We start from the raw sequence: 17,933 nt of genomic DNA on the forward strand, positions 1-17,933 counted from the left end.
TTTTCCGCTCGGAATGATGACTTGGGGTACTAGTGATTTAATATACATGTACATATAGCTCTGTGGCAGTACGGAATAGTGTCACAATCTTGTTGCCATGGACTGACCAATCACGAGTCAGAATCAAGGATTCAAGTTTATTGAAGATTGTTGTCTCTTCTTCCCTTTCAGAGTATATCGTAGTTTTCAAGAAGTACTACTTTGAGCAGACTAGACTGAATTACATCTCGGCAGCGTTGAGACTCAGTCAGCCAAACTCATGGAGCGTGGTCCCACGTTTGAATCCTGCCGCCAAATACCCAAGTGACTTTGAAGTGCTCATGGTAAAACAGCATTGCGTTTTGACTTTCCCAGCGTCAATTTCAAAGCAGTCTCTCAAAACTTCATGATTGCGGTGTCATGTTTAATATTCACGTACCATTTACTGTACATTCAGCAGGAGAAAACTCCTTGGAAATACAGTGTAAAACTGAGAGTTGGGCGCTATTGACATGACCCAGTTTTCTTATCAAGCCAAACATCTTTTTTTTTTTCCTTTTACTGAATTGAATACTCGTGAACGTGATATCACAAAGTGACACACTGTGCAAACATTCACATTCACACAACATAATGCACGTAGAGTCTTGTAATGAATGCAGTGGCAAACAGATTCGGACTGCATGTACATGTACATTTTCCCTCAGGTTTTCGCAAAGGCAAGTAATGCTTGAGGAGGTACATGAATGGTCATAGCTGCACAGTACATATGAAGAGTTTCATCACAAAATGCATTTTATCAATTTTATTGATTTTGAGATAATGCACGATTATTGTCTGCTACAATAAAGAAAATAATAAGGAAATTTGATGTGCATGTACATTTTATCATACCTCCAAACATACATATCAGAATTCAGCAGACAAGGTGTCAATTAGCAGATATTTTTATGAACAATATATCGGTCATCTTAACTCATATTTTTCAAAAATGGTGGATATGGCGTTATGCGATGAAGCTCTTGATGTACACAGATTGTCAGTTCTGGTTCAACACCACAGTTTACTACCACTAAGGAACATTAGGACAGTGATTTTGTTCTTCATTTTCATGACGAGTGTGCAGAAGGTACATGTCTACATGTACATGAATGCGAGGGAGGGAGGGGTGTACGGCCTGTGTTTGCTTTTGAAATACGCAAGTGCACTTACATGTAAGTGTCTGCGCTTTTTTTAGTTTTATCCATAGTATACACATAGGGTGAAATTAGACACAAGGTACCACAGTATAATGTTCCATATTGTATCAAGGTCAGATAAGTCACGATGTGCAGAGAGTAATCCAGTTTTGTTGGGACAGAATCAAATTTTAGAAATTCCACCCTCTTTATGTACCTGTGCGTATCTATACATGTACATGTATGTTCTAGTAGTCAGACACACCGGCAGATATACAGCGTGGAAGATGGTTTGTGCAGGATGTGTGAGCCTGCATTGTAACCTGTTGCAAGTTTGCAGTGAAGGGAGTCAACTTGTACCCTGTTTTTAGACAGTGGTGAACAATTGGAATCTAAGCAGTTCCCAGGGTGATTACTTAAGTTTGGGGAGTCAGGTTGGCTTAGTGTTTCTTTCCTTGCTTTCCACCTCTGGGGGCCTGGGTTCGAATCTAGCTTGCTCTGCATGCGGATTGGGTTTTCAGTCCCTTCCGAAGTCCATGGGTTTTCCCCAAAACATGTGTCCCGGATTTTCCTCCTACCTCTAAAACTGAACATTTCTTCATGGTCTTCTTCACTCATTATCATCCCGTAATTGGCACTAAATGCGCTTTTAGCAATTAGATGATCACATATAAATAAGTCTGACCATGTTGTCCTCTCTTAAAACATAAATTGATTCTACAGGGAAACGTACTGTGCATCCAGATCAGTTTGTGACTTAATACATCTGCATGTACATGTACCTGGGACAGGGTGTCAAATCACTAGGAATGAAATAGTTGTCTACTCATCTTGTATTTACTATACTTAACAATGGGCCCCATTAGGGTTAAATTCCAAATGGCTTTTTACTTCGAATTGCAGATAACGGAAGATGAAGAGATCAGCGTGCAATCTCTAGAGCACCATCCATCTATTAAGCAGGTTACTCATCAACGACAGATTACCCGCTCCATCAAGTCAGCTGCTGAGGAGGAACATCTGCGAGGTGACCCCTTAGTTTTGGGGGTTTTTTTTGTTACAGTCAGGGTTGTGATTGTTGTATCAGTTGGGAGATGTTTTATACATTACACTGTGGCGGTGGCGTTATGACATATTGCGCAGTGTGTTGTATTTTAGTCCATCACAAGTCCCTTCCCAGGTCCCTTAACAAGTCCCTTCCCAATGCCCTTCCCAGGTCCCTTCACAAGTCCCTTCCCAGGTCCCTTCACAATTCCCTTCCCCAAGGCCAGTCATAAGTAATGGTGAACACTGACAAAAGAACTCTTTTGTCACAGCTCATGTTAATAGCTCATGAATTGGTTTGGGACTTGCAGGGACTTATGATGGATGCGAATACAGCACTGATTGCGCAACAATGTGATCACTGTGTCCTTGCTACACAGTTACATGCATGTGTGCCCTATTGGGGTTACTACAGTGTAGTTTGGTATATGTTCTGGTGCCTATAGTTGGCCTACTGATACAAGTGTTCTCCAAGTTCATCGTTTCTAACTGGTGATTTCCAAATACATGTAATCATGTCATTTGTTATTAATTTTTTTCACGTAGATGAGGATGAAGACGATTCAAATATGTGCAATAGTGCCATTGATCCTCTGTGCTGGGCTCCACAGTGGAAATCCTCTAGATCGATGAGACGTTCCAGTTTAGGCTTGGTAAGATAGAGGAATCTGTCTTGATTTCATTTCTGCTGAGAGCATTTCAAAACATACAGTAGATTTATACAGTGGGAGTTTTGTCCCATTCATTCTCTTCAAAGCCTGATGTTCCAATGGGGTATTTGTTTACTCAGTGCACACAAATACATTTCAGTGTGGTATTCAGCTGTTGGGAGCATGTTTGATGTTGACGCTGGGCTAAGACCTTACATGCCAGGCTTTGAGGTTGCAGTTTGTGTTGTTCACAGAATTTCGACAGAGTCTGGGTTGCAGACGGAACCTGGGTTGCAGACAGAGTTTGGGTTGCAGAGAGAGTCTTGGTTGCAGACAGTCTGGGTTGCGTGCAGAGTCTGGGTTGCGTACAGAGTCTGGGTTGCAGACAGTCTGGGTTGCAGACAAAGTTTGAGTTGCAGACAGAGCCTGGGTTGAAGACAGAGCCTGGGTTGAAGACAGAGCCTGGGTTGCCGACAGAGCCTGGGTTGCAGAGAGAGTCTGGATTGCAGAGAGAGTCTGGGTTGCAGACAGTCTGGGTTGAGGACAGAGTCTGGGTTGCAGACAGAGTTGCATACAGAGTTGCATTTGTGCTGACAAGCACACATATTCTGTGAAAGCCTGCTTGGTTCTCATGTTCCATGTACCTGTTATCACTACGTTCTTGCTCACTCTGTGGTATGGTTTCTAGTAATGGATCCAGTTATTCCTTAAAACAAGCACTTGCCACTACGGCTGAGGAATCTGGAACTATAGACCTATAACATAATGACATCACGCTTTGCTGTAATGCATGTGCGCTTTCCTACAGGGGCTTTAGGGAAGCGTGCTGCCTCATTGCCATAGGAAAATGCATGTGTGAACAAAGTATGACGTCACTAAGTGACAGGTCCATTTGTGCCAAAAAAATTTGAAACCTTTTGAAGTGCTATTTACAGGATTCTTTAAAATAGTCTGGTGCCCCGTTTCTGTTTCGACGACGTGTAGTTTCACTCCCTGTGGTAGTGAAAGTACATGGTTGCTGAATTTGGAAAGGTGGTGCCGAGTGGTGCCATCAGGACTTGCACAGAAGAAAAGATTGGTGAAATTTTGAAACAGGGTGAAGTGGGGGACTGGTTTTTAAAAGTCATTTGTGTTTCCACTTCATACAGGGATCGCCCTTTTGGGAGACAGGACGCCATTCGGGCAGGAAGCTTCTTCGCGCCGTCCCGAGAGAAATCACCGACATCCTGCAGGCCAATGTGCTTTGGGATTTGGGTTTCACAGGTAACGGGCCCGCCCGAAATGTATTAATCGTCAATTATTTCTATTTCTCCTGTCAAGTTGGGAATAACGGCAGGGCAGAAATTAGCATTTGTACCTGCGACTCGAGGACGGTGATATGGGAGTTGTTGAGATCTTCTGTGTGTTCCAGCTCAAAGAATGAGACTGTTTCGCTTGACTGTGGTCGGACCCTTGTTCCCAAGCCAGCAGAGCTTGATGCAACGTGTTTGCTCGCTTCATTCCAGGGGAAAACACAAACAAGCCAGCTTCTGAAATTTTTCTCGAGCTACATAATTGCTTAAGAATGTGTAGAAACCCAAGGATATACACTTTTTCTTTTTCTAAAATGTGACATCATTATGCATCCTGTCTTGGAAATCGAAGATGTCCTTACCATTTGAAATAAAATGATATATCTTGCCTAAAGGAACTGGTATTAATATTGCCGTCTTTGACACGGGACTGAAGGAGAAACACCCCCATTTCCGGAATGTAAAGGAGCGCACCGACTGGACCAACGAGAAGAAACTCCATGACGGGCTGGGCCATGGCACTTTTGTGGCAGGGGTGATCAGCAGCACCTCTGACTGTAAGGGTTTTGCCCCCGATGCTAACCTTTACATCTTCAGGGTATTCACAAACAATCAGGTACGTGCGGTGGGGTGTTCTTGCCAAAACGTGAAATGAATCCAACTTCGGCAGCACTTCCTTTGAGTAAGAGACTGCTAAGAAAGGTGTGCACAACGGAGATCATTTAGAATCATAAAATTTCTCACTTAACGTAAATATTTATCAGTGTGCAGTTTTCATGACCCCGTAAATCCCCATCGTGGGGTTTGCGGATCATAACAAATAATTTAACATCCGATTTGGACACCTTTGAAAAGTCAAAAATTGGAATGGTTTAGATTAAATTGGAACCATAGGTAGACATGGTATGCAGTATTGGGTCTCACATCTGATACTAAAAGTGAACTTGATGGCAACAGTGACACCTCTGTCATTCATTTCGCCTTATTCTCTTGGTTCTAAAGGTTTCATATACATCCTGGTTCCTTGATGCCTTCAACTATGCCATCCTCAAGAAAATCAATGTCTTGAATCTCAGCATTGGGGGACCAGACTTCATGGATCATCCATTTGTGGACAAGGTAAAATTATACACATTTTCTTCCTGACGTCTTCTCAAATTATATTTTTGTTCTAAGGTATCCGATACAATATTTAATTAAGTTTGGATCTAATGGCTTCTGGCTAGTGCCCCCTAAACAAAGATATTGACAATTGGGAAGGGCTGGATAGCTCAGTTGGTAGAGCATTGGTACGGTATTCCAGAAGATCGCAGGTTCAAATCCCGCTTCAGTCAATTTATTTGTTCATCTTTATAATCATTTACAAATACCTAGTCAGTTTCCCTGTATAATTTCTTTCATGATTTATATTCAAAAAGCCGCATCCTCTTCGAGTGATCCCTGTTCACCACTTCCCAGGTTGTATTGTGTTATTGGGATGTGATCCCTAGCTACATGGTGTTCCAGGTTTAATGGCTTCTGGCTGACGTCCCTCAAACAAAAATATTGACAAATTGGAAGAGCCATCAACATAGGGGCCGTATAGCTCTGTTGGTAGAGCACCGGTACGGTATTCTTGAGGCCGTAGGTTCAAATCCCGCTCCAGTCAATTTCTTTGTTCATCTTTATAAGTTTGGATCTACATGTCAAATTGTTGGTGCAATTGTTCATGTTTTGAGTGTTTAACAGCAAAGGGGTTGCCTCAGATAGAGGACGCTGGGGGAAAAAAGTTCAATCCACACCTGGGCTTGTGATCAAGAAATATTCAGAACTGAGTGTTGCTGAATTGGCTCCGGCATGCAAGGCAGGGTTTAATTTACTTACGTGTGTGTCTTTGAGTGTTTTTTTTCCCCGTTTGTTTTCAATTTACCTTGTTTGACCTTGACATCAACCATCCATGATTACAATACATGAAGTAGTTCAAAGGGAAACTTGTACCTCCAGTTTAACACAACGTTAATGTCTAAAAGAATGTTATTCACCAAAGTATATAATATTGGAATCGCTTAGATGATTCTATGGAATCACTACTATATTTACCCGTCTTTGTAAAGAAACTCAAAACTCAATTTTTAGAGAAATATACATAATTTTTCTGAAGTGCTTGTTTAGTTAAGCATCTTGCCCTTGTCTCACACTTGTCAGCTGTATGCTATGTTTTGGTTTGGTTTTTATGGTTTGTTGGTTTTTTTTTCTAATTGTTTCCTCGTTTGTCTGTCCTTTGTTTAGGGTACAAAAGCATTTGCTTAACCTAACACCTAAATGTTGTCATTGTCTTCTGAATGTTATATAACTGTGATAATATTAATGATATTTATATTTATCTGTGACAAATGTACATTTGTGTATCAAATTTGTGTCCACAATGACAACATTGAATAAATGTCCTCCTCTAACTAACGAACTAATTTTTTTTTCTGGGATGGCGTTTCTTGAAAGTTCAGTATCTTGCATTGCATATTTTTGTTTGTGTTGACACGCAGGTGTGGGAGTTAACAGCCAACAAGGTGATCATGGTGTCGGCAATAGGAAATGACGGACCGCTCTATGGGTGAGGGCAAATGCCATCTTATAATTAAGGTTCTGAGTTGCTAAGAAGGTCTTCCGTTGTTTTAGGTCAGTGGTTGTTCCAGTCGTTCCAAACCAGCCCCAAGATGTTGACCGTCCAGTGACCAATTTTTTTTTCAAAGTTGGCATGCATATCAACTGTGAAGCTTCGTTTCAACCTGACGTGAGGCGGTGTTGCTATGGTAATTTGTACCAGACGCTGTCAGGCATGTCAGTCTCTGCATTTACCACAGAGTCGATGGGAAAAATTGTTGACCAACCTGTCTTGGAAAGATGTGCATTTTTCAAGAACTGTATGTGTCCAATTTTCATACCATCGGTGTCCAAAATAATAGTGAAAAGCTGGTACGGTATAAAAAATATCTTGTGATAGTATCAGAGGAGAAAATTACTCTTCTTGGATTTAAGAGGTGTTTAAGGAGCAGAACAATACTACTTACAACACAAATTTGAAGGGAACAAAAATTTGAGATGTAAATGAAATCACATAAATATTACCAAAACACGAAATCAGTATTCAGTTTTGAATAAATTTGTGTCATAGCAGAGGAACCTTGTTGAAATTTCAATATTATGCTGGTTGCAATGACTCTGTCCATTCTGAATGTAATGTCACATACCCACTCACAGTTGAAAGGGCTTATCCTCATAAATGCTGCTTCACCCAAGTACACCTTGGCACTGTCCCGGCTGTCATCTTTGCAGATCTTAACCTTTAGCGTATTTTACCTTATCAAAGGACCCTCAACAATCCAGCCGATCAGATGGACGTGATTGGTGTGGGTGGCATCAACTTTGAGGACAAAATCGCCAAGTTTTCATCGAGAGGCATGACAACCTGGGTAAGTTTTGGTTGGAACCCATGTACAGGCAGCAGACTCTGAGCTCACTTTGAGAAAAAATATCAAAGACTGGAGCATCTATTATAGTTTTCTTTTGTTAAGCAGTAAAAAAAAAGTGACCTTAAGTAAAATATTTGTGAACTGAACTTTATTAATGTGAGGTTCCTCTCTTTTTAACTTGGCAAAATTTCTTGTTAAGCAAAAATGAGCTTTAGTCAGTTATGAGTGGTACATGTACATCACCTGGCATTTTGTCTGGTAACTTTGTTGTCGAGCAAGAGTTACCTTTGTGTAGAAGATTTGTACACTGGTAGCCTCTTCAGACATAAGCACCAGGTCCTTTGAGCATTTGCACTTCCGTTTCTTGTTTATCCTGACAGGAGTTACCCACGGGCTATGGCCGGCTGAAACCAGACATCGTGACTTACGGCTCCACCGTACGCGGGTCTAGCCTGAGTGGCAGTTGCAGGACCCTCTCTGGGACCTCGGTAGCTTCGCCAGTGGTAGCGGGGGCCGTGGGATTACTGGCAAGGTGTGTGAAACCTTCCATTTCTGTGATAATCTGTGTGTATAGTGCCAATAGATTGTTACTCAGTGGGTATATCATGGTCATGAATTTGTTCGGGACCTTTTCCATTTGCTCTTCTTTCATATTTAACCCTTTTCTATCTAGTGCCTTTTACTAAGCACTGGACTGAATCCATCAAAATCAGACACTCCCTGTGGACTCCATATTTCTCGCTAGTAAGTCCACCACTGGTGTGATGGGCTTCGTTGATGGACCTATATATATTCCGCACGGCTTACGCGAGTCATTAGTACTGCAGCCATAATACATAAACTGACTGCCCTGGCAGTGGTTCAGGCCTCGTGGACCAAGTCCATCATAATCCCTCAACATCTGGTCACCTGAGGACTTGTTGACCAAGTCCATCAAAATCCACTAAAAAGTAGAAATGGAATTTGATGGATGCGAATTGATTTGGTTTAATTAGTCACTTACCGTGGGTGACCTATCAACTGTGACCTCCTAATGGAGTATATCTCCATGGTACAGTAGTGAAGTTCAGACTTGCTGCATAATGTGAGGTTCATTAAAGAGCACCTCTTAGGAAAACACACTTTCTCTGATTTTATCTGTTCAAATAAATATGGAAGCATCCAAATCGAATGCAGTGTCATTTGTCTTCAGATCTCAACTGTAACAAGCTAAAAGGGCTTTTTTTCTGTTCATGCCAAGTTGCGAATTATGAATGTAGATTGCATCATTCTGAGAAAACAGAGAAAACGAGGGGACCCCTCGCCCTGCGTTCGGAGTGGATGAAACCCTTGGGCATGCCAAATAATGCATGTAGCCATTGTTTGGCATGCACGAGGGTTTATCCACAACAGAGTTGATCTGAAGACAAATGGTACTGCATTTGATTTGGATGCTTCCATATTTATTTGAACAGATAAAATCAGAGAAAATGTGTTTTCCTTAGAGGTGCTCTTTAAGCAAACTTCAGGGCAAGCTGAGCCATATTTCAATGGTTGAAAAATCACAACATTATAAGGTGCATGGAATCTCACAGTATCTGTAATTCAAAGCAAGGCAAACACAAGTGCAAATGTGGGCGTCCAAGTGAATGTCCATGCTGCCGAAGGCAAATTTGGCCACCGAGGCTGCTAACATCAAACTCTAGGTTTGCCTGCTACCAGCATCCAGCTGCGAGACTGTGTGGAAACAATGTCTCAGACTATGTTTTAGATGACCAGGGTCCAATTTCATGGAGCTGCTTGCCAGTTAGCAGTAAAGAAAAGTCATGCTTACTGTAGCGTAGAAATTTGCAAATCGTAAGCGCTTTTTCACAGTGGTGCACGGCGCGGTTGTGCTTACGGTTGCGCATTGTTACATGTACGCCACTGCCGGTAAGTTAGGCTGATTTTTCCTCCGAGGTTAGCGTGCCTTTGGCTGTGCTTACTGCTCATGGTCTTCATGAAATATGCAGAGCCTCAGTAAGTGTAAAATCGTGTGTTGAGCACAGCACTGTTAAACTGGGCCAAGATCAGTTCTTGTGACTGTGACCAGAACCTGCACATGAAATACATGCATTTCAGTGTAATCACAGGTTGAATGAAGCTACATGCATTGGGTTTAGATGCTAACATTTGGAAACTCTGGGACATGTAAAATGTCAGGGTTTCTTTCATTTTGCAGTGCTGTCTTGGATCGTCAGGAGATTCTGAACCCGGCCAGTATGAAGCAAGCTCTCATGGCGTCAGCGAGGCGTCTCTCAGAAGCTAACATGTTTGAGCAAGGACACGGGAAACTAGACCTAGTCAGAGCATACCAGGTACTCAGTACCTACAACCCACAAGCTAGGTATGTGACACAGTCACCATCGACTACTGAGTATTAAAGTTTGGAGATGTTTGGTGAAGGTTTGTGAAAAGGAGGTTATTCCAGTGAGGTATCTCTTGGACTCGGGCGCGGATCCAGGGGGGGTTTGGGGAGGTCAAAACGTCCTCCTTGCTCCGAGCCAAAAAAAGGATAAAAGATGGAGAAAGTTGTAAAAATAACTGAAGTAAGAGTGAGTAACAACACCACTGTAAATAATTTATAATGTTTCATCTCGTCAGCAAAAATTAGACATTTAAAAAAAAAATTTCCAGCCTGACTCCTCCCGTCAGAAAAATTCCTTGATCCGCCCCTGGAACTATTGCTCTCTTTGGCGACGTGATGATTTTTGATCTTTTAATGGGAAATTGTTTCACATGGAATTTTTTTTTTCAGCCTGAGTCCCAACTACATCGACATGACTGAGTGTCCATATTTCTGGCCCTACTGCACTCAGCCTATCTACTACGGAGCAATGCCCACTATTGTCAATGTGAGTATTGTCGATTGACTCTATTTCACTGCTTAGCTTTCTAGGATACAACCAGATACCAGCATGACAATTTATGGAATTTGTCCCAACCCTCAGCAGAACTTTTTACTTTCCAATAACCTTGATTCCACAGGCATTTTTGATAAACCTTAAGAAAGCCACAGCATATTCTTTGATTGTAAACAACTGAGCCGCACCAAGCCCTGCTGTTTTATGGCTGAGCTGTAACTTCCTTAATCCTGCAAAATCCTGGCACATTCTTGAGAGAGCAAGGGATATGGATATTTTGCGCAGAGTATACGAATATGGACCTTTTGGCACTTTTTCTTGACAAATGACAGGAGCATTAATACGGGCATTTTCACAATGCAGAGTGCCACCCAGAGGCCTTTTTTCGTAGTGCATTGTGAGGAAACTGTCATCTAAGTGCTATTTGCAAGTTGCTTGCATAGGGAACTTGAATTATTCTCGAAAATTGCCTTGGTTGAAGATTTGAATGTGTTTTTGAGTATTGGTATTGATTAATCAAGTTGTGAGTCAAGGAACCCTGCAATCAATCCAGACTTTCCTCGAGTTGTCTACTGGCATTTTCTCAAATACTGCGGTGAGTCGGCCACATTTTTTGTGCCCTGTACTTTTGAAAATATGGCCTCTCTGTGGCAATCCGTTGATGGCACACTGTCTTGTGCTTTGCCCGTATTAAGATCTCCACATAGAGATATCCTCGGTAGTAGTTTTTGGGTTCCCCCCACAAAAAGAAATCCCTTCACCTTATGCAATATTGGAATGTTCCTGTTTCGGACAGGGCTGGTTAAAGGATATGCCTTCATTGAATACAAAACCATTTCTTGAAGCTAAACTGTTACTTCAGTTTGATATATTTCATTCGTGGTCAGCTGTTTTATTGACAATTGGGTTTCATTTCTTGGTCATAAGGAGGAAACGGGCCTAGTATGTTGTAATCAGGCAAAAAGGACATTGTTGTATAGAGTACCAAAGTGTGACATCATTTTGAACCAGAAAGCGCAGTGCAAACGAACGGAGTACGTGCACGTGTTGGTTGACGCACTGGTCCTCGCGCTAATGCCTTTCACGCACATGACTGTGCTTGTGACATATTGACTTCGGTACTCTATACTGTTATGCCCGTCATGCCAACACGCAGGTTTCTATGGGCCCACTGTGACGACATGGTCAGCGAGGTTGAACAAACTCCAACTCCGTGTCTGTGCATGTCAGGAGAATTTTGCCATTTGACTGTGTATCACTTGGGACTATCGCTGCTGGCGGTGCTTCTTTCATGTTGCCACTTTGGGATGGATGGCCTAGTTACAGACATATTAAAGATGGCAGTAGTCAGTGTGACTTTACAGGAGAATCCTTTCAGGAGGTTGCTCTACCTTCCCAGAAATTTAGCAAATTGTTTAAATTCACGCAAAGCTGAAGTGTAATCCCTGTATGTCAAGTACACCTTGGGGTTGAAGCACACTTATCATTCAATTGCACTTGTGCAACCGATTTGATGCTATTTTAAAACGTACTGCACAGCAATGTGAAAAAAAATTTAGTAGAAGTAGAACTTTTTTCCCGAGTGGATCTACAGAGTTAGCATTCTGCTCCACTTGTTTTCATGGATACCAGTATGTGATACAATACAAGCAAGATCGAAATGCACGTACTTCCTTTAACCACATCGCGCTGGGGGCATTTATGAATGTTGATGATGCTGGGACGGGATAATTATCACTTTTTTCTGTTTTCAAAGTTCTTTAAAAATTTATATCTTCATTTACTGGACACTTACACCCACACAAAGGACTGTCTGGTTTCTACTCTAATCTAGCAGCGAACATCTATTGATGCTGGAGTATTTTAGCCAGGCCTGCGGCCTTGTAAAAAAGGCCAGATTGTGCAGTGTTATGTAATTTTCTTTTGTTCACGAAACTGGCACAGTGCGCTGCTGACCTTTTTTCAATAGGGGCCAGATTAGCATGCAGCGGTGCTGCGTGGCTCATCGTTGTGCTTTTGTCACCGGTAGTAATCCGCTCGCGGTGAATACCCCAAACCATGGTATACTGTTTCAAAACAAGGCTGGATTATCTCCACTATTGAGAGTGAAAAAATGTTGGTAATTTCCAGCAGCCTGGTCTTTTGTTGGGAGTACGGTCTTTTGTTACAAGGCCCAGTTCCCTTTGTCCGATTTCGGAGACCCCGGCCACGCGTATAAAGAATATGCATCGGAAAACGGAATCCTCGGCAGCAAGTGGTTAATTCGAAAAGAAGAGAATGGGGTAGTTTTTCCAATTCTTAGAAAATGCGTTCATCAACATGCACGAGGGCGCTATTTGGACGTCTGCAAGGCACACCTCGTCTGGAGACCATAAGAGGAGTACAAATATGAGTCCTTCATAATCACCCACCCAACACTGTTTTGAAGAAATATAGGCCACTGCTACATGTATTGTTGGAACAAGCTGTAATATGAAAATCAAGTATAAAGTGCAACCTACTCCTAGAAAAGGGAGAAAAGTGTTACACATATTGTACGCAAAGCTCTGGAGACATTCCTGTTCTGCTTTGAATGACATCACATTTGGTTCATGAGTATGGGCATCGTCATCAGCATAATAGCCAGAATGTTGAAATTTCTCCCTTTTACTGCTACGAAGGAGGTGGAAAGTTATCGTAACATGCAAGCTGTGCTACATATTTAAGTGCTGAAAATCTTATTTGCTGAGTTTCAATTTTGTGCTGCTGAATCGGTTCAGATGCTAAACCGTTGTTAGCAAAAGTTACTTTCTTCACACTGAAGTCCAAGCATTGACCTGAACAGTATTTCAACAAAGCAAAATAGCCAGTGGTAGCCGAAAGAATGTCCGGAGTTTAAGATAATGACTGGAACCTGCCCAGAGAGAAATATAACTCGTTCATATCTGCCCTCAGAAATGTTGGAGAAATATCTAGACTCTCACCACATTGAGAGTTCTTCATGCTGTGCTAAAACATACGCATGTACCGTTACAATTGTAATTCAAAATGGTGCCGCCCACACTCGTGTAGGCTTGGCAGGTATGACAAGGGCTCTTCACTACTGTTTTTGTCCAACATGGGTGTGGACAAGCTGACAGGTCTCACACAGTTGACGTTTCCCCGACACTGTATACCAGACCTGCCTCGAATTGCAGATTGCATTGACATCAAAGGAAAGTTCACGCTGAAACCAAACCTGTCCCTTGGCACTGCACAAGCCCATTTGACGTCAACTATCGAATATCCTAGAATAAGTGAAGATGGGGAAACCCTATGCTTTTGGTCTGCAGCCAATATTTTTATTAAAAAAAAAGAAGAAAGAAACACCACTCCTTGTCTAGACCAAAGTGCTGAATTGACATCTTAACATTTGAGGGAAAGGTTGGAAACAACATCTTCAGCTTGGAGCAAGAGATGGTTGCCTGTTTACCTTTGGCCCAATTTTCTTAACTTGTGTACTGGCAGTCACTCACTCGTGCACAACTTTTGTAGAACATCATGTCGTGAGCCCCTGCTTGTTATTCAAAATTAGGAATATGGTAACTTCCCAATAAAAGCAGCATTTGGCTAGGAATAGGCTGAAATTTGACCTTTGGTTTTCTAGTTTAATGTATGTGTATATACATGTACTGTATATTAAGGAATACATCCATTGGCCTTGCTCCTAGTGGCAGGCACATCAGTGGTGTGGCCAGGCTCTTCTCAGAAGGAAGGGGCAATAGAGGAGGAAAGAGTTCCTGGGGGAGGGGGGAGGGAGGGGAAAGTTACCCCTTGACCCTCCCCCCGGGGCTATGCCACTGAGTTTTTATAATGGATATCTCTGTCAAGAAGCCTTGTTTATTGGGTCTGTGCCAGCACTAAAGTATTGCATAATTATATCAACATACTCTGTACATGTGTTAAAGATGGTGTAGTGACAGGCCCCCTTAAAAAAATCCAGATTTTCCAAATAAGGTGGGAGGAGGCCGGGGGAAGAATTCACACAGGGTGGATGTAGCCGGCCTGCCCTCCCTTGGCTACGTCACCGATGCACATGAGCATGTACGAAGAACCGTATTACAGATGGTCCACCCCAACTTGAAGCTCACCCCTCATTACCAAAGAGAGAAGGGTCGGTAAGAACCCACATGTATGCAAAGACCAGACGTTCTTGTACATTTCAACACCGTTGCCCGTTCCATAGGGTGCACTGCACAAAATGCACACAAACCACGTACATGTACTTGAACGCTGTCGTTCAATATGGAGTGGACAGAGTTTAATTATCGGTACTTGACACTGTCAGATGTTAGAGGAGACAGGTATTTACATGGACTAACAGAAGTGGGGTCATGGTTGAGTGAAAAATGACCCATACTTTATTGTCCAGCTAAAGGCTATAACATTTGTTGGCATACATGCACACCCCAATTGAATGAGAAGAGTACAGGCAGGATATCAAAGTGGCAGTTGCAATAATCTGTCATAATGTATTTATGCATATTCTGTTTTGTAGAATTGTTTTGCGCCTTGAGTGTCACTTGTGACGGAATTGCCGCGTTATAAATTCTCAATATTTTTATTTTTTTTGGTCTTTCGTGAGTGGTGACTGATGCATGCATGCCGTCAACCCACTTTAACCATGCCAGTAGAACATGCGCAGGCAATCTCCAATTACACAAATGGATTGGAAATAATATTAGGAGACGGCACTTGGGCCAATGCAACATGTTTAGACTAACGGATTGGATTACATTGCAAGATGGTTCACACGAGCATTACACCCCTCGAGCGCCATTGTGTCATGTCATGACCTGAAGTCCGCGCTCGGTCAACAAACCTGACTTTGGCCAGCAATGTGCTAGAATAAACATGACCAGGCGTCGTGGTGGTCAGTGTCCAGAAGAGCGAAAACCCTCTCAGGGATGTTTGGTGGGTGTATGTCAGGTTGCCTTAGGCTTTTAGTTACAGATTCCTGTTGTGCTACATTTTTTGTTCTGTAATAACATAGATGACATTTCACTTACACAAATGAAACAGAAGGAATCTTATTGCATTTGTGTACAAGCAATGTGGGCTGTTCTATATTGGACGAATAAAATGTGACGTTGGGATACATTTGTACAAACTGATTTGGAAAAAAATTAAGCATGGCTGTACCGTAGTGTGACAAGGCAGCTGTGTTATACTTTTCTTATCTACAAACATTTCTTACTGATGTAACCGGGGTGAGGGGAAAATGGGCTCAGGCCAAGGTTGAACTAATCAACCCCACTTGCTGCGCAACCAAACGGCTACCAACTAAATCTAGGAGTTGGGTGAGACGCTAGATTATGTTTGTAAGGGTTTATTTACAGTATGAGTTTATACACATGAGGATGTTCAAAATGAAATATAACTGATTTATGACAAGAGTAAGTTAAACATGTACAGTTCCATAGTTGTGACCAGCTCTAGAAAAATGGGTAATAAGTCGCCAGATTCAGGTTATGAGTTTTTAATATGGCTGGACTGTGTACATCACAAGCTACAATTTGATACATGAATGACCCCTGTAGTGCGCTGTGTTCCGGAGATGTATAGACTTTCGTATATCCACATTTTTGGATTTAGTAAAAGCACTTTTCGAGAAAAGCTCAGAAAGTGTAGCACTTGGAAACACAATGCTGTATAGGATTTCCTACTGAGTGATCCATTTTTCATTGTTATTCATCAGTATCCATGTTTGCAGTCACAAATTCTGAAAATATAAATACATGTATTATAGAGGCTATTAAAGGAAAAAACACAAATCACATTTTTAAAGAAATTTTGTAGAGCAGGTCACATTTGGTTTGAATGAGGAATGAATCAAAAATGACCAAAGTGGTTAAGGTATTGAATTGTACTAAATAAACTGATCAATGAACAGATAAATGAACGGGTTAACAAATCTACAAATGAATCTGTAATGAACGAGTAGATGAAGCTGTAAATGAGCAAAGGGAATAAACTGAACTGTGTAACTATGCCAGATCTCAAAGGACAAAAAGAAAATCATACTGGGACTTATAAATATGTTCAAAATAAATGCTGGCGAAGTAAATATTTGTCTCACGCTCATTTGATAGAAAACGTTCATTCTAATGGCATGAAAATACTCATTACATTAAAGACGAAGTAAATCAAAATATTATATAACTTTCTCACAAAGGCCTGTTGGGCTCTGTCTTCAAATCCCATCAAATCGTGAAGGCTCTAGGCCAGTCTGGGTTAACAGGTAGTAATAATCAGTGTGACCAGTCAAGTTTCCTTAATGCTTCCCCTCGTGATGGGTCCTGGCAAATAACGTCCACTTTCTCTCTATCTATCCAACGTTTCATAATGCCTCACCTGCTTGATTTCCCAGTGCCAAGTCTTCTTTTCTAGCACCCTCTTGTGGCCAACGTGACTTTTTGTGTAGAGCTTATAGCGACCCTTTCTATTGTGCGCCCTTTTCAAATGACATGTTCATAAATTATGCGCGGCATGTAAATGAACTGGTTCGTACCGGCTTTAGATGCTACACATTGTTATAAATAATAAAGGCTGCATTCTCATTGCACAGACGGAAGTTTTTCTTGTTGGAGCAGATCGCTGTCAGTTGACTTTCAAATCCTCTTTGCTTGCAGCAACAGGCACATTTTGTGATCTCTGCCGATTCTAAATCCATGATTATTTGCAGTTATTTGCATTTTCCTTTGGCAACGTGTACTTGAATCTATCTATCCTACTTTTGCCGTGAGGCCTTTGAACCGATATATTGCTTGGCAAGAATGCAGAGGATCCTTGAATAAGCAGATTTGCATCAGTTGCTTCATGCAAGATGAAGGGCTCTAAAGAATCCAGGAATTTCCGTGATAAAATTGACGAAGGATTTGGGGTTTAAATACATGTAACTTAGTACTTGGAATTTCTCCTTGTTTTGTGAAATGTACATGTACCTGCCTGTATTGTTGGCCCAGAAAGCTGTTGTCTCAGAAAATCTGTCGGTCAATCTTCATTTTTGTGTTCACTCATTTAAATTAATTTAGTTGTTCATGATTACGCTCAAGTGTACTAGATTTTTTGTTTTATTTCAGATCACCATACTTAATGGCATGGGCGTGACAGGACGTGTTGTTGAGAAGCCAGTGTGGCAACCTTTTACCCCGCAGAATGGCGACAAAATCGAGGTAATGTGAAACTTCACCAAATCATTTTGTGGCATTTTCAAGGCGATATAGAAGTGCCACTCACAGGTAAAGGGAAATAGATACTCTAAGCAAGTGCATTTGGGGGAGAGGGGGAGGGAACAAGTTCTTGTTCATTTTCTAAATTTTGTTTCGTTTACTGAACCTTGGACCAATTTAACCCCTACCTACATGTACACGTACATGTAAGTCGGTACTGCACATGTGTACACGTGAGATCGTGTGTTGATTTGTCCATGTACATCCAT

At 41.7% G+C, this 17,933-nt stretch overlaps 1 protein-coding gene across 4 annotated transcripts in view; it reads left to right on the forward strand.

The window, feature by feature from the left end:
- mbtps1 (membrane bound transcription factor peptidase, site 1) overlaps positions 1 to 17,933 on the forward strand; it is a 102,514-nt gene that overhangs the window by 8,205 nt on the left and 76,376 nt on the right. For all 4 annotated transcript variants that reach the window (XM_022245228.2, XM_087138094.1, XM_022245227.2 and 1 more), the window contains exons 3-14: positions 172 to 323; positions 2,061 to 2,184; positions 2,748 to 2,854; positions 4,000 to 4,114; positions 4,539 to 4,759; positions 5,146 to 5,262; positions 6,666 to 6,733; positions 7,490 to 7,592; positions 7,973 to 8,124; positions 9,793 to 9,957; positions 10,369 to 10,465; positions 17,575 to 17,667. In XM_022245228.2, the coding sequence (XP_022100920.2) occupies positions 172 to 323; positions 2,061 to 2,184; positions 2,748 to 2,854; positions 4,000 to 4,114; positions 4,539 to 4,759; positions 5,146 to 5,262; positions 6,666 to 6,733; positions 7,490 to 7,592; positions 7,973 to 8,124; positions 9,793 to 9,957; positions 10,369 to 10,465; positions 17,575 to 17,667 (1,514 nt within the window). The remainder of the gene's footprint in view (positions 1 to 171; positions 324 to 2,060; positions 2,185 to 2,747; positions 2,855 to 3,999; positions 4,115 to 4,538; positions 4,760 to 5,145; positions 5,263 to 6,665; positions 6,734 to 7,489; positions 7,593 to 7,972; positions 8,125 to 9,792; positions 9,958 to 10,368; positions 10,466 to 17,574; positions 17,668 to 17,933) is intronic.

This window comes from Acanthaster planci, linkage group LG06, assembly GCF_054643075.1.
Source record: "Acanthaster planci isolate LZ-2023a linkage group LG06, COTS_SCS, whole genome shotgun sequence".
In the NCBI taxonomy this organism is placed as follows: Eukaryota; Metazoa; Echinodermata; class Asteroidea; order Valvatida; family Acanthasteridae; genus Acanthaster; species Acanthaster planci.